Source organism: Haemaphysalis longicornis, unplaced genomic scaffold (assembly GCF_048455015.1).
Source record: "Haemaphysalis longicornis isolate Haplotype H1 unplaced genomic scaffold, Haemaphysalis longicornis Haplotype H1 scaffold_3, whole genome shotgun sequence".
Classification (NCBI taxonomy): Eukaryota; Metazoa; Arthropoda; class Arachnida; order Ixodida; family Ixodidae; genus Haemaphysalis; species Haemaphysalis longicornis.
This window is the reverse complement of record NW_027526335.1, coordinates 105,248,551-105,271,445: the sequence shown is the minus strand read 5'-3', so window position 1 is coordinate 105,271,445 and position 22,895 is coordinate 105,248,551. Positions and strand designations below refer to the sequence as shown.

General features: G+C 48.2%; 1 protein-coding gene and 8 non-coding genes across 9 annotated transcripts; all 9 read right to left on the bottom strand.

The window, feature by feature from the left end:
* Window positions 1-1,784: 1,784 nt before the first annotated feature.
* On the bottom strand, window positions 1,785-1,855 carry Trnag-gcc (transfer RNA glycine (anticodon GCC)). The gene has a single exon. It is a non-coding gene; the product is annotated as a tRNA-Gly (tRNA).
* Window positions 1,856-2,148: 293 nt separating this feature from the next.
* On the bottom strand, window positions 2,149-2,219 carry Trnag-gcc (transfer RNA glycine (anticodon GCC)). The gene has a single exon. It is a non-coding gene; the product is annotated as a tRNA-Gly (tRNA).
* A 5,815-nt stretch (window positions 2,220-8,034) lies between these two features.
* On the bottom strand, window positions 8,035-8,105 carry Trnag-gcc (transfer RNA glycine (anticodon GCC)). Its single transcript has one exon. It is a non-coding gene; the product is annotated as a tRNA-Gly (tRNA).
* A 293-nt stretch (window positions 8,106-8,398) lies between these two features.
* Trnag-gcc (transfer RNA glycine (anticodon GCC)) lies at window positions 8,399-8,469 on the bottom strand. Its single transcript has one exon. It is a non-coding gene; the product is annotated as a tRNA-Gly (tRNA).
* A 295-nt stretch (window positions 8,470-8,764) lies between these two features.
* On the bottom strand, window positions 8,765-8,835 carry Trnag-gcc (transfer RNA glycine (anticodon GCC)). Its single transcript has one exon. It is a non-coding gene; the product is annotated as a tRNA-Gly (tRNA).
* Window positions 8,836-11,034: 2,199 nt separating this feature from the next.
* On the bottom strand, window positions 11,035-11,105 carry Trnag-gcc (transfer RNA glycine (anticodon GCC)). Its single transcript has one exon. It is a non-coding gene; the product is annotated as a tRNA-Gly (tRNA).
* Window positions 11,106-12,334: 1,229 nt separating this feature from the next.
* Trnag-gcc (transfer RNA glycine (anticodon GCC)) lies at window positions 12,335-12,405 on the bottom strand. The gene has a single exon. It is a non-coding gene; the product is annotated as a tRNA-Gly (tRNA).
* Window positions 12,406-12,697: 292 nt separating this feature from the next.
* Window positions 12,698-12,768, bottom strand: Trnag-gcc (transfer RNA glycine (anticodon GCC)). The gene has a single exon. It is a non-coding gene; the product is annotated as a tRNA-Gly (tRNA).
* A 3,541-nt stretch (window positions 12,769-16,309) lies between these two features.
* Window positions 16,310-17,644, bottom strand: LOC144174979 (uncharacterized). The gene has a single exon (XM_077703985.1). It carries the CDS (start codon window positions 17,642-17,644, stop codon window positions 16,403-16,405), a length of 1,242 nt encoding a protein of 413 aa, XP_077560111.1. The 3' UTR covers window positions 16,310-16,402.
* Between the last annotated feature and the right edge of the window lie 5,251 nt (window positions 17,645-22,895).

Genomic DNA, 22,895 nt, shown 5'->3' with positions numbered 1-22,895 from the left:
GATTATTGTTTTATGAAAGCTACCTTTCATACACGTCAAGCAATTTTCAAAAGCAATGCAATCTTAAAGTAATCTTGCATGATGTAGCAATTAATACGGCGACTGTCGGAAGTACCTGTCGGAAGTAGTTGAGCTAACAGCAAATAAAACTTCGTTTCGGCCACATTTCCATTATGTATTAGTTGGCAACAAAGATATCAGTGGAGACTCTGCCCTTGTTGGCTACTGGTATTCATTGCTCCAATCATGTCCCCACTCTTTATGTTGTTTAATGGCCGTACCGCAAAATTCATCACAAAAGATCTGAAAAAACCTAGGCCTTTGCAAACACTTTTTAGTGAGCTAAGCAGAGACTTTACATCTCGTCAGTTTTTCCTATTCGTGTTCTGTAGATATAAACCTTAATGTTTGGTATTTAACTCTTATCTCTGAGGCGAAAAGTTCAGATATGGCGGTTTCAGAGCCACAAAGAGCTATTTTCGCAGACATAATTCCTCCGAGGGTCGACGTCAATGTTTGCTGCGATGTTTGTTTTAAAAAAACTGGAATTTAAATAAACCGCTGTTTAAAAAAATTCATGAATACCTTTCCGTTTTCGAACAGCAGTACAACAGCGTTGAGTGCTACACGCACACACACTGAAGCCCGCCTCGACCACACCGTGTGCACCGTATGCTAGTTTGCCTATTTATTCGAACAACAAAGAAACAAAGAACATGACGTTTTCTTATTGCGACAATCAGATTCCCCACGAACGCTGCACTACTTGTGCAAGGCATAGCGAACAAGCCGGCTGTTTTCACGAACTCGCTTGCCCGATCTCTGACATGGGACAAGGTTATTGGAAACGCCGTATTTAACCCTCTTGCTGTAAGCTGTGTAGGAAGCTTTAACATGTTAACAGGTACTCTTTGGCTTTAGTGTCCCTGAACATTGTGACATTAAGGATAACGAAGTCGCCGACAAAAAGAGCCATGTTCCCTGCTCTTCAATTCATAGTTAACAGTCGAATTTACCTTACCAGGATGAATGCCCATACGATAACAAAGTTACCCTGAAGGCACTGACAGGGAGGCTGCGGCAAAGACACGAAAAACTGCTAACACCCTCTGCGTAAAACTGCTGATAGCCAGATGTAAGGAAGAGACACTGTACGCGCCAATACAGGTCACAACTTCTGCCGGATGAGGATATCGCGATACTAACTAGGTACGGTAGTTGAAAAAGACATCCACCCTGAACTGTTGCTTATGTGTGGACTTCTTGGGATACAACATATCAGAGAAATATAAGAACTTAGAGCCACAACACTAATTCCCCTTCGCCGTGGAACTTCCTACAACACCTTCAAAAAATCGCATGGTTACAACATCGAATTTTCTTTGCGGAGGCAAATACCCTAAATTCAATATTACCATAGCCAAGAAAATTGTTTCTTCCGCGGATGTGATATCCGCTAAATCTGTTTTCTTAAAGGCTATTAATGAAAACGTTTGCCACCCAACCATGTATATAATCTATCGCGCGTGAAATGAAGCCTGAATTATGCAATTTTTTTCAATAGGTGGTTTTGTTTTTGCCACGCTTTCTTCTTACCGAAATCATCTTTCATTTCACCGTCATAGGCTAAGGGACAACTGCAGTATTTCTGAGAACACCTGCCCAAAAGCTTATGGGAGCAACCGTGAAAGAAAAACGGTTCCTTTAATCAAATGGAACCCTATACGGATGTATTATATAGGACTATACGGATCATGTGTGCGGCTAGTTTGAAAAAAGATCGCTGCGTCCGCCGGGAATCGAACCCGGGCCACCCGCGTGGCAGGGGAGTATTCTACCACTGAACCACCGACGCCGATGCAAGGCAGCAGTACTGGATACCGTTCCTCGTCTGATTTCAAAACGAGTTTCTTTAATTAGGTCACTTCTGGTGTAACCGAACTCTCCGTCACTGCCCGCTGCCTACGACTTTGACGAATCATTTGACCGAATATCCTGTAATGGGTATGATGCGCATCATAAACATATCTGTTCACCCAAAAAAGCAAATGCTACACAGTTTGCATTCTCCTCCCCCTCTTTTACAGCGATGTAGTAATGGCTTCCCCGACTTTGGCAGGAAGAGCATATGAACAAAAAAGAGCGACCTGCGTCGGCCGGGAATCGAACCCGGGCCACCCGCGTGGCAGGCGAGTATTCTACCACTGAACCACCGACTTTTTTTTTGTTTTTTTTTTTTTTCTTTATTGCCTGTTCACTCTCCAGAACAAAATAGAAATACACATCAGACACACCAAACACAGCAGCCACACACTGGCCGGAATGTAGTGCCTAGAATTGTTTTAGGCACGCCAATTCATCCAGAACTTTTGTCCACTCAGGGGGGTCGTTTTGGGCTTGAAAAACATCACGTATATAACACACACTTTCAATGAAGTTTTGCCGTACCGGGCGTGCATGCAAATCTGCATTATCTACCGCTGTTCTCGTTTTCCACATTGCGTGGAGGCTCAATAGCATTATCAGGTCGACTGGAATTTCTGTGTTATCAACCGGTAAGTAGCGGATACCGTGTGCACTGATAGGCAATTCTTTCTTTAGGGTTCTCTTCAAGACATCCCAGTGAAACACGGCGTCCCAACAATCAATGAATACATGTTCCACGGTTTCTGGTGTTTTGCAAAGGCGACAGTCCGTGCTCCATGGAACAAAAAGGCCCTTTTCATGCAACCACGTTTTAACTGACAATGTGTTTGTATGCAGCTTGAAAAAGAAAGTCTTAACTGATGGTTTAACTGGCATTTTTTTCACCCGTTTCAACACATCCTGGCCTTCCTTGCCAATGTAGTTTGCACGGTAAAGGGGAACAGGCAACAATGTGTCCACCAAATCACTGTACAACTTTTTTCTTGTAATTGTGGTCAGATACTCTCTCGAAAATCGAACTATTAAAAAACGATACGACGAAATAACTTCACGCAAGTACCCTGTTACGGACCATCCCATGCACTGAGTAGATGATACAATGAATTCAGGCAGGTGGCTTTGAAGACGCACCTGTATAACAGTACGCAGGAAAGGGTCACTTTGATCACGCAAGAAAATAAAGCGTGAAACGAGTTGCCTAATAAATAGGTGGGCAAGGCCAAGCCCTCCGCACCGCACAGATCGAAATAAGTTGGTTCGGCTCGTTCGCTCCCAACTAGATCCCCAAATAAACGTTGCGAACACTCTGTGTATTTTTTGAACACTGACGCGAGACATGAATAGCACTTGTAACACATACCAAACTTTAGCAACTAAAAACACATTGCAAACAAACGCACGCGCAAACATGGAAAAATCTCGTCCCTGCCACGCCTGCACCTTCTCGTTCATTTTTTTCGTTTCCCCTGCCCAATATTCCGTACTTTCTTTGTAACATTCCAGTGGCACTCCCAAGTACGCCGTCGGCAGCGTTGTCCACCGCATGTTTGCAAAGTACTCGGGCAGGCTCTGCCAGCAACCGTGCCAGAAACCAGCGCTCTTCTCCCAATTTATTGCACTCCCAGTCTGCGTGCAGTACTTTCTGACGTTTTCCTCAACCTTCAATACACTTTCACTGTCTGTGCAAAACACCGCTATGTCGTCTGCGTATGCAAGAATTTTAACTTCCTTGGTATGTAGTTGAAAGCCCCTTACACTTTCATCGTTAATGACACTTAAACAGAAAGGCTCCAAATAAATTGCAAATAATAACGGACTTAACGGGCAGCCCTGCCTTACGGACGATCGAACAGGTATGCTTTCCGTAAGATTCCTATTTATAACAATGCGGGTAGTACATTCGTTATACACCATTTTTACCCCTTCTAGAATAACACTTCCGACATTCACGTGCTTTAACACATCAAATAATATTTCATGCGATACCCTGTCGAATGCCTTAGCTAAATCTATCTGCATCATAGCTACTCGGCTCTCAAACGCGTCGCAGCATTCTAGCACACTCCGCGCAACGTGCACATTCGTCGCAATATTCCGTCCTTTAATACCGCACGTCTGGTGGGGGCCAACTACTTCTCTTATGATTGTTTGCATTCTTTTTGCTAGTACCTTCATATAGATCTTGTAATCTACATTGGTGAGGCTTATCGGACGATAAGACCCCACCGATATGAGTTTTTCTGGGTCATCCGTTTTTGGAATCAAAACCATATTGGCTGTTGTGAAAGACCGGGGCACACGCTTTAATGAATACGACTCCTCAATAACGGCGTGCAAGATTGGAGCTATCATGTGCTTGAAGGCCTTATAAAATCCCGCCCCCAAACCGTCTGGTCCGGGCGATTTTCCAGGGGCGAGTGCATCGATTGCGTCCTTTATCTCTTCCACGCTTATAACTTGCTCCAAGCTCTGCCTAACTTCGTCTTCTAATCTGGGCATGCGCATCAGAAAATTATTTGCAAACCCTTCTTCTGTTTGCCTTTTCTTACCGAACAATTCGTGATAGTGTTCAATAAAAGCCTGTTCAATTACTTTTTTGTCATCCGTTACTTGGTTCTTATACTGTATGCATTTAATCTCATTTTTTGTTGCGTATCTTTTTTCATCACTGAGGGCCCTTTTATTTGGTGCTTCGCCCGCCCACAATTTTTCGCTTCTAGAACGGATCATTGCGGCCCGATACCTTTCCGTGTCTATAACTTCTAGTTGGTTTTTCACGTCTTTTATTTCATTTAAAAACGTACCAGGCTGGGTGCTTTCTATTTCTGTGAGATAGACGAGTTGTGCTTTCAGCTCGTTTTCTTTTTTCCTTTCGTCATAGCGAAGGATGCTTCCTTTTTCTATTGCCATAAGTTTTATATTACTTTTTACTTCTTCCCACATCGCACTGTAGCTGTTCGTTTGACATGACAATAGTTTTTCTAACTGTCCCTCTACACATTCCACGAATTTCTCATCATTTAGCAGCTTTGTATTGAACTTCCACAGGTCCCAGTTAAAATTGGTCATTTTTTTCTTTACTCCCACAGTGAACATTACTAAGCTATGGTCACTAAATGACACATGCTTTACTTCATATGAGCTGATCAGTGGAACTAACTCTAATGACACGTAGGCCCGGTCGAGTCGGGCATGACACTCGCGCTGAAAATGCGTGTAGCGAGGGGTAACTCCGCTCCTGAGTGTGAGTCCTACATCCTCTAGGCACTGGGTACCAGTCATTGTGGACAACAACAAAGCACTCCTATCACGCGTGGCTGAATTCTTGGAACGATCTTCAGCAAAGCACACACAGTTAAAATCACCCAAGAATATTACACGTCTGTCACACTTCAAAAACGGTTCTACTGATTGAAAAAAAACATTTCGATCATTTTCCTTATTAGGAGCATAAACACAAATAATACGCCAACGGCATTCAATGTACAAAAAATCAACAACAACAAACCGTCCCACCTCACTCGTTACAACCGCCTCTATCACAATACCTAGACTGTTTCTAACAAAAATTACGCAACCAGCGGACATACCTATAGCGTGGCTCACACAAACGTAGTATCGTGTTGTAAATGGCTGCACCATCCGATCTGTATGCTCTTGGCTCTCGACTTTGGTCTCCTGAACGGCCACCAAATCTAAACCTTCGTCGAGAAGCAGTCGACTAAGCTGGTACTGCCTGCGCCTGGCCGACAACCCGCGAACATTTAGCGTGCCCACACACAATGCATGACTTTTATCGGCCATGGACAGTAGGTTAGGGGCGCACAAAACACTTTATCAACCAATAATGTGTACCGGTACTAGACACATTTTCCCCAAGAACACTTAGCGTAATGACCGTAGTAATATTTGCAGTCATGCTTGACCTTACCAATTTGTTGCACTTCATGTTCGGGGCTCGCCTTTCCGCGTCGAATGGTTCAGCGCCTCAACACACAACACTCGTAGCCGTTGCCCGCTAATGTGGGGGCGTTGCCGCCGCCGCACGGTCCTTTGTGACGTTGGGTTTCGGCTTGAAGGAAGATCGTCGCGCGAACGTTTCCCTTGCCGGTTCCGCAGACGTGGTAGCCGAAGGCTTCTCACCGCTGCTGCTGTCCTCCTTGCGCGGTCTTTTAACCACTGCTTCCAACTTGTCTTCGTCGTTGTCACTTTCGCCGCGTGAGTTGATTTTCAGCGTCCCCGACTCGTCCATTGGGTCGCCGTCATTGATTTTCTCTCCGGTGACGCCGTCAGCACCAGGACTGCCTTGTAGGGCCGGTTCCTTCGTTGCGGGGTCCACCTGTGTTACAGGTGGTTCGGTGGGCGGCGTTTCCCCTCCACCTCCCGCAGCAGCTTCCGCCTCCGCCTCGTCCATGACGAGTTCGGAGTCTTCCTCGTTCGTGACGGGCCCTGCCACATTCGCGTACGTTTTCACGCACTGGGTATCGTCGTGGCCAAGCCGACGACAAACACCACAGCGCGGTACACGGCACTCACGTCGTACGTGACCGGAGCAGTGGCAACGCAAACACATGGGCGCCCGTCCAGGCACCACAAGCAGGGCTTGGTCACCGGCGACGCGAAGCTGATGCGGTAGGTCGTCGGCCTTGACACCTGGCTTGAGCTGAAGCGTCACCCAGCGAGTCGTCGAACCTTTATCGACGACGCCGTGAACACGCCAGCGGTCCCTCGTCACGCTGACAACCTTGCCGTACGCGGCAAGGGCAACACGCACGTCGTCGTCCGGGACGTTGTACAGCAGCCAATGCAACTTAAACCGCACATCCTGGTTGCTGGGGTCGACAACGACGCAGCGGTGTCCTTTCACGGTGACTTCCTTGGCTTGCACCATTTTCCTTGTTGCGTCTGCGCTGCTGAACGTTATCGCCCAAACGTGATTCATCTGATACGCCCCCAGCGCGAGCACATCTGGGAGCAGCTTCAGATGAATCAAAGTGTCCCGGAAATCTTCTACACGATAAGGCCGGGCCCTGAGGTCTGCGTGCAAAAACACAGTATTATTTACCGAACGACCTGATGGGATACTTGGCAGCATGACTTGATAATCCTGGTCTTCGTTAACAGCATTCCTGTTTCCGCAACCCTGACGGGATGCTGTATCCGCTCTAGGAGAGCTCATGTTCACACGTCCGCTCACCTCGGTGGCCGGAAGTGGAATGCGGCCGACTTTTTTTTTGTATTTATTGCCTGTCTTTGACAATTCACAACAGATTACATCTCAACACTGCAAATATGTACACATACAAGAGGTGCAGTTGCCAGCCACTACAGGGCTGACTTTGTCCATTTAAAATGCCCTCATATTGATTAGTTGCTCTATTTGCGGCAGCCAATCAGGTAGTTCTTGGTGGAACTTAATAACTTCAACAAATCGCCCAATGCTCTCTTTGAAATACTCCCTTGCACATCGCGCATCAACATCACTGTACAACCTTGCTGTACGAGAGCGCCATATACTATGGAGACCCAGTGCCATGACTAAATCGTAAGGCACTCCATCCTCATTGTCTATTGCAAGGAAACGTATAGCGTGAGGATCTAGAGGAAAATCTTTGTGTAATGTCCTCTGTAGCACATCCCAAAAATATACTCCCTCCCAACAATGCAAAAATACATGATCTATTGTCTCGAGGGATTTACAACTAAAACAATCTGTCCCCCATGGTACGAATAACCCCCTTTCTTCCATAAATGTTCGTACTAATAATGTCCCTGTATGTAACCTAAACATAAAGGATTTGACCCCTGGTTGAATCGATGCAAGGCAGCAGTACTGGATACCGTTCCTCGTCTGATTTCAAAACGAGTTTCTTTAATTAGGTCACTTCTGGTGTAACCGAACTCTCCGTCGCTGCCCGCTGCCTACGACTTTGACGAATCATTTGACCGAATATCCTGTAATGGGTATGATGCGCATCATAAACATATCTGTTCACCCAAAAAAGCAAATGCTACACAGTTTGCATTCTCCTCCCCCTCTTTTACAGCGATGTAGTAAAGGCTTCCCCGACTTTGGCAGGAAGAGCATATGAACAAAAAAGAGCGACCTGCGTCGGCCGGGAATCGAACCCGGGCCACCCGCGTGGCAGGCGAGTATTCTACCACTGAACCACCGACGCCGATGCAAGGCAGCAGTACTGGATACCGTTCCTCGTCTGATTTCAAAACGAGTTTCTTTAATTAGGTCACTTCTGGTGTAACCGAACTCTCCGTCACTGCCCGCTGCCTACGACTTTGACGAATCATTTGACCGAATATCCTGTAATGGGTATGATGCGCATCATAAACATATCTGTTCACCCAAAAAAGCAAATGCTACACAGTTTGCATTCTCCTCCCCCTCTTTTACAGCGATGTAGTAAAGGCTTCCCCGACTTTGGCAGGAAGAGCATATGAACAAAAAAGAGCGACGTGCGTCGGCCGGGAATCGAACCCGGGCCACCCGCGTGGCAGGCGAGTATTCTACCACTGAACCACCGACGCCGAGGCAAGGCAGCAGAACTGGATACCGTTCCTCGTCTGATTTCAAAACGAGTTTCTTTAATTAGGTCACTTCTGGTGTGACCGAACTCTCTGTCGCTGCGCGCTGCCTACGACTTTGACGAATCATTTGACCGAATATCCTGTAATGGGTATGATGCGCATCATAAACATATCTGTTCACCGAAAAAAGCAAATGCTACACAGTTTGCATTCTCCTCCCCCTCTTTTACAGCGATGTAGTTAGGGAAGTTCCCCGACTTTGGCAGGAAGAGCATATGAACAAAAAAGAGCGACCTGCGTCGGCCGGGAATCAAACCCGGGCCACCCGCGTGGCAGGCGAATATTCTACCGCTGAACCACCGACACTTTTTTCTTTCTTTATTGCTAGTCTTCGACAGTTCAACACAACATAAAGGTACTACAGAAAGGCCGCCATGCCATGGTGGACTGGCGTTGTCATTTAAAATTCCCTAAGCTGGGCGAGGGGTTCCACCCTTGGCACCCACTCAGGAACAGAAAACTTCGCTCTCTGAATTTCAATGAACTTGGAAACAGTTTCGCGGAAATATTGTCGCGTCGGCCGCGCGTCTACATCACAGTTGAGCCATGCCATGCGCGACCGCTAACTACTGTGCAGGCCCAACAACATGACGAGATCGTACGGCACCCCATCCTCTCTCTCGATACATAAAAACCGTATTCCATGGGGGTTCAGTGGAAAGTCCTTTCGCAGTGTCCTTTGGAGGACATCCCATAGAAACACTGCTGCCCAACAATGGAGAAAGACATGCTCCACCGTTTCCGGTTGTTTGCAAATAGAGCAGTCAGTTCCCCATGGCATAGAAATCCCCTTAGCCTCCATCCATGTTGCAACTGAAAGCGTGCCCGTGTGTAGTTTAAAGAAGAAAGACTTCGCTCCTGGTGATACTTCCATTCGCCGAACCCTTTTTAGAACATCTTGTCCTGGGCCTGCACAGTATAAAACTCTATACATTGGTACAGGTATGACCACATCGCATACATGCTTATATAATTTTTTCCGCGTGACATTAGCCAAAGAGTGCATCGAAAACCGAGCAAACAAAAAACGGGATGACACAACAATCTCTTTAAAGTATCCATAGATGCCCCCTGTCATACTACTCGTAGAAACTACGTATTCAGGCAAAGCCCCAATTAGCCGCACTTGAAGTACTGTGCGCAGAAAAGTGTCTTGAACATCCCGCAAAAACAGAAATCGATTTACAAGCTGTCTTACAAAAAGGTGCGTTAACCCTAAGCCACCAACGCGGGTTCGTCGAAACAAATTCATTCGACTGGTCCTCTCCCAATTAGAAGCCCACACAAATACAGCGAACACGCGGTGAAGTCGTTGTATATTCACCCGAGAACAATGCAGAGCTTGCATAACATACCATAATTTGCTAGCCAGAAAAATGTTGCACACAGTTGCCCGAGCAAACATAGACAAACCAATGGCTCTCCATTTATTCGCTTTCTCACGCAGCTCCCGAGCTTGCGCACGCCAGTAGGGCTCGCTGTCTCTGTAAAACTCCAGTGGAATACCCAAGTATTTCACTGGATGGGTGACCCAAGTGACATTGGCGAAAATATCTGGGGTTGTCAGCCAATCACCATGCCAGAATCCCACACACTTTCCCCAGTTTACAAAGCTACCTGTTGCAACACCGAACCGTTTCACGATTTCTACGACAAGAGTGACACTTTCCTTGTCTGAACAGAAAACTGCAACGTCATCAGCATAAGCCAGAAGCTTGACTTCAGAAGAGCCTACACGAAATCCTCGAACCTGGTTGTTTTGTATGATGGTTAAACACAATGTTTCTATGTAAATACAAAAAAGCAGAGGGCTGAGGGGTCAACCCTGACGCACCGAACGTTGCACGCTAATGGGCGCTCCCAGTGAATTATTTACAATCAACCGCGTGGTGCACCGTCGATACGCCAGGCCAACACCCTCACTAATGACAGATCCCACATTTACATGGTCAAGAACAGAAAACAGAATATCATGGGACACGCAATCAAACGCCTTTTCAAGGTCAAGCTGGAGAAGCGTGACGGCGCCTCCAGCGGCGTCGCAGCACTCAAGCACACATCTCGCCGTGTGTATATTCGTTGTGATTGTGCGACCTTTGATGCCGCACGTCTGGTGTGGCCCTACAAGAAGTGTGATCACAGTTTGTAACCTCTGCGCTAGCACCTTCATCAATATTTTGTAATCAACGTTCGACCACTGAACCACCGACGCCGATGCAAGGCAGCAGTACTGGATACCGTTCCTCGTCTGATTTCAAAACGAGTTTCTTTAATTAGGTCACTTCTGGTGTGACCGAACTCTCCGTCACTGCCCGCTGCCTACGACTTTGACGAATCATTTGACCGAATATCCTGTAATGGGTATGATGCGCATCATAAACATACCCGTTCACCCAAAAAAGCAAATGCTACACAGTTTGCATTCTCCTCCCCCTCTTTTACAGCGATGTAGCAAGGGCTTCCCCGACTTTGGCAGGAAGAGCATATGAACAAAAAAGAGCGACCTGCATCGGCCGGGAATCCAACCCGGGCCACCCGCGTGGCAGGCGAGTATTCTACCACGGAACCACCGACGCTTTTTTTTTTATGCCTTCTTTGACAGGATGACAAAACAAAGACACAGGTAACTGATAATCTGTACACTCAATACTCAATACAAACACTAGGACTGCAGCACTTCTTGGGCAAGCGGGGTGATTTCAATATTCCTTCATTACCAACAATGCTTCAATTGTGGGTAGCCACTCTGGTTTAGAGGGCTGAAGTTTTTGTACCTGTACAAAAGAACCTATTGACTCTTTGAAGTAGTGTCTGATGAGCCTGGCATCTGGGTCGGAGTAGCGTACCGCCATCCTGTTTCTCCAGATGCTATGTAGTCCATACAGCATAATTGTGTCAAACGGTACACCGTCCTCATTTTCAACATTCAAAAACCTAATACCGTAAGCATTGACAGGCAAATCTTTTTTGAGTGTTCGCTGTAGGATGTCCCAAAAGAACACCGCTCCCCAACAGTCCAAGAACACGTGCTCAATTGTTTCTGGCTTTCGACAGAGAAAACAGTGCACACCCCATGGCACAAACCATCCCTTTTCCTCCATCCAGGTCTTTACTTCCAGTGTTCCAGTATGGAGTTTAAAAAAGAAAGATTTCGCTCCACCTGGGACCGTCATTCTTTTCCCTCGCTTAAGTACATCTCTCTCAGGCCTTAGATTACACTTGCTGCGGTATATTGACACTGGCAATACACTCTCGACGATATCTTTGTACAGTTTCTTCCGACTCACCCCGCTTAAGTACTCTAAAGAAAAACGCACAGAAAGAAAACGGTATGACCACACCACCTCCTTAAAAAAACCACGTACAGTTCCCCTCATGTACTCAGAGCTCACAACAAATTCAGGCAAAAGTCTTCCAAGTCGCAGCTGACAAACCGTCCTAAGAAACGCGTCTTCAACATCACGAAGAAACAGAAATCTATTGACCACTTGCCTTAAGAATAAGTGTGACGCCGATTCAAGGCAGCAGAACTGGATACCGTTCCTCGTCTGATTTCAAAACGAGTTTCTTTAATTAGGTCACTTCTGGTGTAACCGAACTCTCCGTCACTGCCCGCTGCCTAAGACTTTGACGAATCATTTGACCGAGTATCCTGTAATGGGTATGATGCGCATCATAAACATATCTGTCCACCCAAAAAAGCAAACGCTACACAGTTTGCATTCTTCTCCCCCTCTTTTACAGCGATGTAGTAAGGGCTTCCCCGACTTTGGCAGGAAGAGCATATGAACAAAAAAGAGCGACCTGCGTCGGCCGGGAATCGAACCCGGGCCACCCGCGTGGCAGGCGAGTATTCTACCACTGAACCACCGACGCCGATGCAAGGCAGCAGAACTGGATACCGTTCCTCGTCTGATTTCAAAACGAGTTTCTTCAATTAGGTCACTTCTGGTCTGACCGAACTCTCCGTCGCTGCGCGCTGCCTACAACTTTGACGAATAATTTGACCGAATATCCTGTCACGGGTATGATGCGCATCATAAACATATTTAACTGGTAACCCAAAAAGGGAGTGCCAGACGTTTTTCATTACCTTCCCCCTCTTACAGCGATGTAGTTAGGGCTTCCCAGACTTGCGTAGGAAGAGTACTTGAACAAAAAAGTGCACTGCGTTGGCCGGGAATCGAACCCGGGCCACCCGCGTGGCAGACGAGCATTCTACCACCGAACCACCGACGCTTTTTTTTTTTTTTTTTTTTTTAATGCCGGTCTTCGACACAACACAGAAACACAAAACAAACTTATTCACATGAGCAACTCGAGCGACAAGCCACCAACCTATATGAAGGCTGATGTCTCTCTAAAATTCCCTAAGCATAGTCAATGGTTCTATCCTTGACAGCCACTCAGGAGTGTATGCCTTGCGCTTCTGGACTTCTACGTACTGGGATATAGACTCACGAAACCATTGCCGCGTAGGGCGGGCGTCCACATCACCGTGGAGCCAGGCCATGCGCGAGCGCCATATGCTATGCAAGGCCACCAACATAACGAGGTCCAAGGGCGCCCCCTCCTCGTTTTCGACCGCTAGATAGCGTATGCCATGGGGGCTCAGCGGGAAATCTTTATGCAGGGTCCTCTGGAGGACATCCCACAAAAATACCGCAGCCCAACAATGCAGAAAAACGTGCTCTATCGTTTCTGGTTGTTTACAAATTGAACACTGAGTTCCCCATGGCACAGATATCCCTCTATCCTGCATCCAGGTTCCAACAGACAAGGTGCCTGTGTGTAATTTGAAGAAAAAGGTTTTCACACCAGAGTGAACCTCCATTCTTTTGACGCGCTTTAGCACATTTTGGCCTGGCCCAGCACGGTAATTATATCTATACATAGGGACGGGGAAAACAACATCGCAAATGTCCTTATACAGTTTTTTGCGTGTCACAGAGGACAGGTACTCGCCAGAAAAACGTGCGAATAGAAAACGGGCCGTCATAACTATTTCCTTAAAATACCCATACACGCCACCTGGCATGCACCATGTTGATACTACATATTCCGGCATAGCACGCGCCAGCCGTACTTGCATGACACTCTGCAAGAACGGGTCACGAACATCTCGCCAAAACAAAAACCGGTTTACCAGCTGTCGCACATAAAGGTGCGCCAGCCCCAAGCCACCATCTCGGACTCTCCGAAACAGGTTTGTTCTGCTGCACCTCTCCCATGTTGAGCCCCAAACGAACACCGCAAATACCCGGTGAAGCCTTTGGATGTTGATTCGCGAACAATGCAGTACCTGCATGATATACCAAATCTTCGCTACAAAGAATAAGTTACATGCCGTGGCCCTTGCAAAAATTGACAACCTTGCCCCCTTCCATTTCTCGGCCTTCTCCCTCAACGCCATTGTCTGGCTACGCCAGTATGGTTCACTATCCCTGTAATATTCGAGTTCAACGCCCAAGTACTTCACTGGAGTGGTGACCCAACTAATATTAGCGAAGGTTGGCGGTGTTGATGACCATTCCCCATGCCAAAATCCTAGGCACTTTGCCCAGTTCACAAAACTACCCGTCACCATGCCAAACTTTTTGACAGTGTCAACTACCAACTGAACGCTTTCTTCGTTCATACAAAAAACGGCAACGTCGTCTGCGTAAGCCAAAAGTTTAACTTCCGACTCATGCAGTCGGAAGCCTTCGATGGCACTATTTCTGATTATACTCATACACAGGGCTTCGATGTATATGCAAAACAATAGGGGGCTGAGGGGGCAGCCCTGGCGCACCGAACGCTGCACTTCAATTGGGGCTCCCAACTTTTTGTTCACGATCAGCCGCGTAGTGCAATTGCGGTACGCCAGGGCGACGCCCTCTTTAATTACAAACCCAACGTTCACATGGTCCAAAATACAAAACAATATCTCGTGTGACACACAGTCAAACGCTTTTTCCAAGTCAATCTGCAGGACTGCCACTCCCGTGTGCAGGGCGTCGCAGCACTCAAGGACACACCTTGCTTTATGGATATTTGTAAAAATATTGCGACCCTTAATTCCGCACGTCTGATGTGGCCCTACTATTTGTTGGACAACACTTTGAAGCCTTTGTGCCAGAACTTTCATAAAGATTTTGTAGTCGACGTTTGTTAATGATATTGGCCGGTACGACTTGACAAATTTAAGTTTCTCCGCTTCATCTGTCTTAGGAATGAGGACTGTGTGGGACGTGGAATATGATGGGGGCAGTGTTTTAAGATCATACGCTGCATTAAACAGCTTCGTTAGCACAGGTACCATTTCATATTTAAACATCTTATAAAAAGCAGCGCTTAACCCATCCGGCCCCGGCGACTTTCCCGGGTTCAGGCTTTCAATAGCACATTTCACTTCGTCTTCCGAAATAGGTCGTTCAAGCCAGTCCTTCATTTCATCTTCCAAACGAGGCAGCCCGTCTATGAAATCCCGCTTGAAGCTTTCTGCGTCCACCGCCTTAAGAGCGAACAGTGCTTGGTAATACTCATAAAAAGCATTATCGATTTCGCTTTTTTCACTCGTTACTTTACCCATGTAAGTTATCTCCTTGATCTGATTGCGTCGTGCATGTGCTTTTTCTATTCCGAGCGCACGCTTTGTGGGCGCCTCCCCTACTGCCCATTGCTCTGCTCTCGCGCGTACTAGGGCACCGCGATAGCGTTCTTCGTCAAAAAGTTCAAGCTTATGCTTTATCTGTGCTATGTCGTCCTTAAAAACCCCGGGCATTCTGCCCTCCTCTAACGTTAATTTTTGTAGGATGTTTCTAAGCATTCTTTCCTTTTTGGTTTCTTCATATTTAATACAGCTACACCGTTGTATGGCTTTTATTTTTATCTCTTGCTTGCTTAACTCCCACAGCTCCCCGATGTCACTATGTGTTCCATCTAGTTCGGCAGTTTTCTTTCTAACAAACGTCGTAAATGTTTCGTCCTCCAAAAGTTTAGAGTTTAATTTCCATAGGTCCCATGTAAAGGGGGACTCTTCTTTCTTGCCCCCTATCCTGCACTTAACCAAACAATGATCGGAAAAGGAAACCGCGTGCACATCATAGCTTTCGCATTTCTGTATTAAATCCAGCGAAACGTAAATCCTATCCAGCCTCGCGTGGCTGAAACCTTGAAAGTGGGTGAATCGGACTTCTTTTTCCCCGTCTAGACATTGCCCGACATCAACAAGTCCATAATCCGCAACAATTTCGGATAACAAATTGGTACTAGCATTTCTATACGCGTTGTTACTTGTTTTATCCCGGCCAGAAAGTACGCAGTTGAAATCACCTGTTATAATGAGCATTCTGTCTGTATCGACGTGTTGCCTGAGAGTCCCAAAAAATTTTTCCCTCTCTATTACAGCATTTGGAGCGTATACACAGACAATTCGCAAGTTCACATTATCAAGGCTGCAATCACACACAACAAGCCTGCCCGAACGACACGACGTCACACCCTCCACAAGCAGACCCGGCAGTTTCTTCAGCAACAATACACATCCCGCGGAGATCCCCACTGCATGACTTACGCAAGCATAGTACCTCGACGTGAAACGACGCACCATGGCCTCGGTCTCCTCCTCCCCCTCGACTTTCGTCTCCTGAACGGCTACAACGTCAATGTCCTGCTCTGTTAACAGACGGTAAACCTGACTTTGCTTTCGACGTGTCGACAGCCCCCGGACATTTAATGTTGCTACGCTCAGGGACCCACTCATTACTGTTCACTTAATGAAGGCTACGTACAGACCGGGCGCATGGTGCTTACCTGACACGTGAGGACTACGCTACGCGTTCTTAAACGGCGCCAAAGCATCTGGTGGAAGTTGCTGCACTGGCTGCGTCTATGGAGGCCCCCGACCGCGATGGACGTTCGTTCGAGGCTTGGATAACAGCCGTCGCCCCTGGTTCGTTTTCAGTGGCGGCTCCTCGCTGCTGGTTGTGGTTTCGTGGCCGCTCCCTTCACCCGACTTGTCAAGGCTGCGCTTGACTGTGCCTCCTGTACCACCTAGCGTATCCGCGGGCTGGTGCTCGGCGTCCCCCGTTGGCGGCTGAGACGCCGCTGCGGCCGGTCGCTCGGCGTCCCCCGTTGCTGGCTGAGACGCCGCTGCGGCCGGTTGCTCGGCGTCCCCCGTTGCTGGCTGAGACGCCGCTGCGGCCGGTTGCTCGGCGTCCCCCCTTGGTGGCTGAGACGCCGGTGCGGCTTCCTCCTGCGTCCTAGGCTCCGAGCTCTGAGAGAAGTCCGTTGTGCTTGTAGTCTCCTCCGCTGTCGACTGGTGTCCCGTGCCTTCCGCGGCCGCTTCCGCCTCGACCACGTCCATGAGGTGCTCGTCAAGTTCCTCGCGTTGCACAGGCCCCGTGACCGCCGCGTAAGTGCGAACGCACTGCGCTTCCGAGTGGCCGAAACGCCGGCACCGGGAGCAGCGTGGCACTTTGCAGTCTCTGCGGACGTGACCCGTTCCCTGGCAGCGAAGGCATTGCATCGGCCGGCCCGGTGCGACGAGGAGGGCCAGCTCCCCAGCCACCCGAATTTGATGGGGCAAATCTTCCAAAGTCACGCCAGATTTTAGCTTCAGCGTCACCACCCTCGTCGTAGACCCTTTGTCAAGGACACCTTGTACTCGCCATCTTTCTTTGGTGATCTCGATGACCTTGCCGAAGTTAGCGAGTGCTGCCCGGACGTCCTCGTCTTCAACGCCGTGCAGCAGCCAGTGTAGCTTAAGCCTCACTTGGTGGTCTTGCGGGTCGATGACGAGACACCGACGTCCCTTCACCTCCTGCTCGCCGGCCGCTAGCATTTTCTTCGTGGCCTCGGCACTCTTGAAGGTCACCGCCCACACGTGGTTGATTTGGTACGCCCCCAGCGCAATCACGTCGGGGAGCATACCAACACGGGCGAGCATGTCTCGGAAATCCTCTACACGAAACGGTCGGGCTTTCACGTCGCCGTGAAGGAACACCGTATTGGAAACAATACGTCCTGTAGGCAACTGAGGCAAAATAACTTGATACTCACTATCTCCCTTAGCATCTACCCTGTTTCCGCGGCCGACCTGGGCCGCTGTCGCCGCTCCAACGGAGCTCATGATTCCGCGTCCGCACGCTACGGTGGCAAGAGGTGGAAACCGAACCACCGACGCCGTCAAACTGCGGCTTACGCAGCAGCCTATTTCGGAATATATGTTCTATCTAGGCCACTGCGCGGAATTAAATGCACTCCGTGCGCTCTGCAGAACAGACAGGTTTTGGCGCAAAAGATAATTGATGTCGCGCACTTATTGAGTAACACATGATCCGTGCATAGTGGACCTTATTTTGCCGCGATATCGTGAAGCAAAGTTTTCACCCTCCACCACACGCACGCCCACTGGAGTCTTGCTCTTTCTTTCCCCACTGAAGCCGCACGCGCCGTGCGTTTCAAGTTCACCGTAATGTGGTGCACGCGAGACTACCGGTGCCGCCTGTTGCTACATTGCGTAACTACTACTTGTAGACGTTGCTCCAGATCGTTTTCTTTTCCCTCTGCATTTTTTGCGTTGCAATGTTCCAATCCAGGCTTCGTATAGCGTAATGCTCCAGATGCTGCACGCAGGACGGCCTTAATAAATTCTAGAATAACGGCTCATTCCCAGGGTGGGCTGCTCAACAATTAGGTTTATTCATCTGTTTGTGCTTCTCTTTCATATGACTGGTGGCCGAAGGGTCGGATCAGTAACTTGGTCGGCATGCCAGAGAGCGATGTTACCACAAATCGTCGTACTTCAGTTATGATATCAGCAATAAATAATATTTTGTGCGAGCTAAGAGTAGAAAGAGTGGGAAAAAAGATACGATGCTCTTTGTTTGGCCTGTTAAGGAAGCACGTTGTCTTGGCGAGCGTTCCATATTCGCTCCTTAGGCGCTGCCTTAACGAGCACTTGTAGACGATGGCAGTTCTGGAACGGTTATATTTAGCCCGTGAATTGCACCGCGAACACATATTCATGCAAGTATAGTGAAATTATTGATTGTGCTTTGTTGATCATGTTTTCCAGCAAGCGGTAAAAAGTTTGTGTCGGCACCAAGAATGAGAGACTGTGCGGTTTGTACTTGCCTCTATTGGTGATGTCACCTTCCTTACCTGTTGTTGTTTTGTTATGTTCAGGTTGTGCCTCCAGGAAGTAGATAAAGTTGTCGCATCGATTTTTCTTATGTTGTTTAGCTCATTCAAAATGCCTTGTTCGGAAGTGCGGTCAAAGCTGCGTTTAGACGGAGGAGGCTGCAGTGGCTTCATATCTGGAAGATTGTGCACTTTGAGAATACTATGCTAGGTACCACATAGCTCGCTGCAGCACATTTTTATGTCTTTAAAGCTTTGTTAACTGGTTGCTTAGTAATTACAAACAATTTGCGGAGACGGTACAATTGAAAGCGAGACACAGCGCTGTGGGGCGTGTTCCTTCTGCTGTTTGTCCGGACGTTTGTGCAGATCATTCGTAATAATGTAATACCAACTAAACACCTAGATTTCTCTAGTGAATCATCGCAATGGGTGGCGCGCATGTAAGACATTATTACCGTGCATGTTTTTCTTTTCCTAGACAGTAAAGTTACTTGCGTGCCTGTTCCGTGTTTGCCGTATGCGTGCCTCGCTTTTCTGCGCTGCTGTAGGGTTTCGCAAAAGAGCCGACTTATAAAACACGTTATGCGGAGAAGCAAGAATGATGAGCAAGTAAGCGGCCCTTATGGAAATCGTACAGACAAAATGATGGGGAAAGAGTCGCCTGCGGGAAAGAAACAGAAACGATTCGGTACATTTTGTTAGAATTCGTGACATCTGTCTAAATCCTCATGAGCCAAATATTCTCCCACCTGAATCGCTATGGGCTAAAGGTAATGCAGAGAAGGTAAACTATAAGGGGGTTGAGGTGGCTAAAAGAGAATTGGAATGCTGGTGGAAGAAAAGCGGGGAGGGCAAATAGTGCAGGACAGATACCCCTTTCTACAGACAAAATCTGATTTGAGTTTGTCGGTAATAATAGCAATACAAAAATTAACAGTTGTACGACACATCTAGGGAGATGACACGTGTCAGCGCCACATTGAAAACGCAATGTGAATAACAATAGATGAACAGCTAAGGAATGAAATTTGGCCCAGCTTGCACCAGCTGTGCAAGGCTGGAGAAACAATAGAGCTGAGGGTAATCATAGCTTCTCCCCACACAGATAGCGGATCCCAGGAGAGACGGAGCACCCAGACCCCAGCAGTGCAAAGCCGTTTTGGACGGCACTGTAAAGCGAAGACTGCTAAAGCATTCAGTAGTAATCGTTATCATCCCTCTCGTCGTCTGCCTTTTGTCTCTTGAGGGGGCAAGCCCTTTTGTAACGGGTCCTCGCCGCGGTAGACCTCCACTCTTTCGTCAGCCGGTCGGGTGGCTGTCTCCACGTGTGGACTGTGATGGCTTGACAGATTAGTCGCCATCGTCTTCGGCGTGGCGGACCCGTGGTGCGCGAGTCGGCGCTTCCGCTCACTGACATGCCAGAGTCATTATTAATAATTACCAGTGACTCTGGCTAGTCAGTGAGCGGAAGCGGTTTGGCCGGCTGGGTAAAAATCAAGACAGACTGCTCCCATGCAGTACAGCAATCCTCGCTGGTGTCGTTCCGCAACTGCAAACGGATCAGCCTGTCTTGATTTTACCCACCCGGACAAACTGCTTCCGCTCACTGACTAGCCATAGTCATTATTAATAATTACAGTGACTCTGGCTAGCCAGTGAGCGGAAGCGGTTCGGCCGGGTGGGTAAAATCAACTATGACTGCTCCCATTGCCGCCATAATGCGACACTAATTAGACCTTTGCCCAGGTCGCTACACGACGACGACGAGGAACACGGGCGCTCCTCATATTATGTAAGCCCACACACAAGCCTGGACGACGCCGCGCAATTGCCGCGAGGCAAGCGCTCTGTATTTTTTTAGCTAAAGCCACTGCGCCAACTTAGACCCACTAGATCAGGTTCCAGAATATCGGCACTCTTTTCTCGAGCGGCCATTAGTCGAACCGCGACACGTGACACTTCTTTACCCCGGAGCACCCATGGGCGGTGGTATTTTGGCATGGAGCGCTCGCGGCCCGCTTGTCACCGCGTGCGCTCATTCTTCCAACAATCGTGATTTTCGGAGCGCAGTGTGGCTGTATGGCACGCCGCGAGCGAGTTTTTAAGCCCCATACAGAGTAGCGATGCCGGGCTTCTCGGTACTGAGGTGATTCAACCAGCCGGAAGGTGGAGAGAGGGAGATATAATAAACGTTTTTAAAATCAAGAGATGGGCTTATACTGAAGCTTCAAGGAGGCGTGATTTGTTCAAGATGACTTGAGCGCGGGCGGCATCGACAGCCCTTTGCGCCAGACGAAGCTGGGCGTTCAGGCCGGTGCTCGCCAAGGCGCTATCCCAGAGTTGGGCAGCAGAAACTTGCAGGTTGGTGGGAATCAGTGGTGATTGGTCACACACACCGAGCATATGCTGAATCATTCAGGGTTCTCCGCTAAATCGACAGGGAAGGGATGTCTGACGGTTCAAAAGGTGGAGCCAGATAGAATGGGGGAATGTAGTTGTTTGGAGAGCGCGTAAATGACGTTCGTGGTCTCAGGGTAGATAATAAACGCCTGCTTCGCTCCCCGCTGGGAAAGAATGAAAGTGGGTTCGGGTAACCTATAGGCACTAGTAAAGCGTAGCTTATTTAGTGGCTCTAACCTCGAGTAACTAAATAAGCTACGCTGGCGTAACCGAGCCTGACCCTGTCCCACTGGCGCGCTGTCTCGAAATCCCCGAAAAGTAAACACAGCTGTCATTGTTGCCAAGCGGTGCCCGGACCTATTCCGCCCGTCAAAGTCGGCCGCCATTGGACGCATAAAGCTCTCTACCCTGGCCGTAGATACAAAATGGCTGCCTGCTGTCGGATCTCCGCGAAAGTAGTGTCCTGTGTTTCGAGCCGGGGGCGCCGGGCAATCGCCGCGGGACACGCGCTCACGTGCGCTCGGGGTTTTCTGTGCCCGCCTGACGGATTTGTGTCGCCCTAATCAGATCTTTTGTTAAAATAAATTTTGAAGGAAATCGTCGATGCTCCAGTGGTCGGTTAACGAAGGGATTATTCATACTGAGGGCGCCCACGCAGAAAGGCTGACCACAGGTTCGAGCAAGCTCTGCTCCGCACAAATTGTCTTCGCTGGTGCTACCTCTTCTTCGGACACCAATGCTGAACGTACCCGCATGGTCGGGTAGCGATTCGATGGGTTTTACGGCCGGTTTCATGGCGTGGGCTGATATTACTCGTTACATAAATAAATTAATAAATAGAACCAAGGTTTGCAATAAATGAAGATTTCGCTCGAAGCTCATTCCGCTGGATATTCGTTTGAAATTTGGAGGGCCTTCCTGCCGTGACGTCTAGAGGCTCACGAAGACAGGACGGCTCAAACTTTTACAGATGAACTTAGAAAGAAAGGAAGAATCATATTTTAATCTATTCCTTCTGATCTCTCAGGCACACAATCGTGATTAAATGATATGTTGCGGGGAAATATAACTACCACAAATGCCTACACGCTTACTTCAGAATTTTTTCCTAGTCTATCTCAAAAGAGCAGGAACATACTTGGCTGAGAAGTTCTTCCGTGGGCTTTGTACCGGGCGTGCTCTGGCGTAACCAAGAGATGGCAGACAACATGACCGACGCAGCAAAAGATGTAACTACAAACTGAGCTTAAAAAAAAACATTTGGTGAACTTCGTTCTGAGCGAGAATCGAATACAAAGCCTCTGTAGTGGTAGACGAGCACGCATACCCTACATCACCGCATCTTGATGACTTCAGCTGACTCAAGGGTGACTGGACAACTGTTTTTATCCTTCGGTTTATGAACTAGTTTTATAAACGTGTATGGATGGCTACGGGAGTAATTGGAGCGTGCTAACCACAGAAGTTGCAATTAGGCCTGCAGCCCAGCCCCTTCACACCAAATGTCGTCTTTGCCTTGTGATAAGAAAGAGGTCATGTGTCGACTTGACGGGAGACGTGCCATCGTAAGACTGACGCTGAAACCTGCAATTAGAGCCAAATCCAAATAGAGCCCGAGTAGTGCGAACATTAGGCCTAGGGGTACGCCTACGTTGCGCTTTGAACTATAACTTCGTCAAACGGTACTTCAACGTGACGCACAATGCATTTGATGTAGCCTGGTACGTCGTAAGGCTCAACCTTACAGCGGCGTGATATCATACAACAAGGGCGGTTGGCCAAGGCACTTATTCTCAGTAACACACAGAGAGAAAGGAATGGGGAAACTTGTCGAG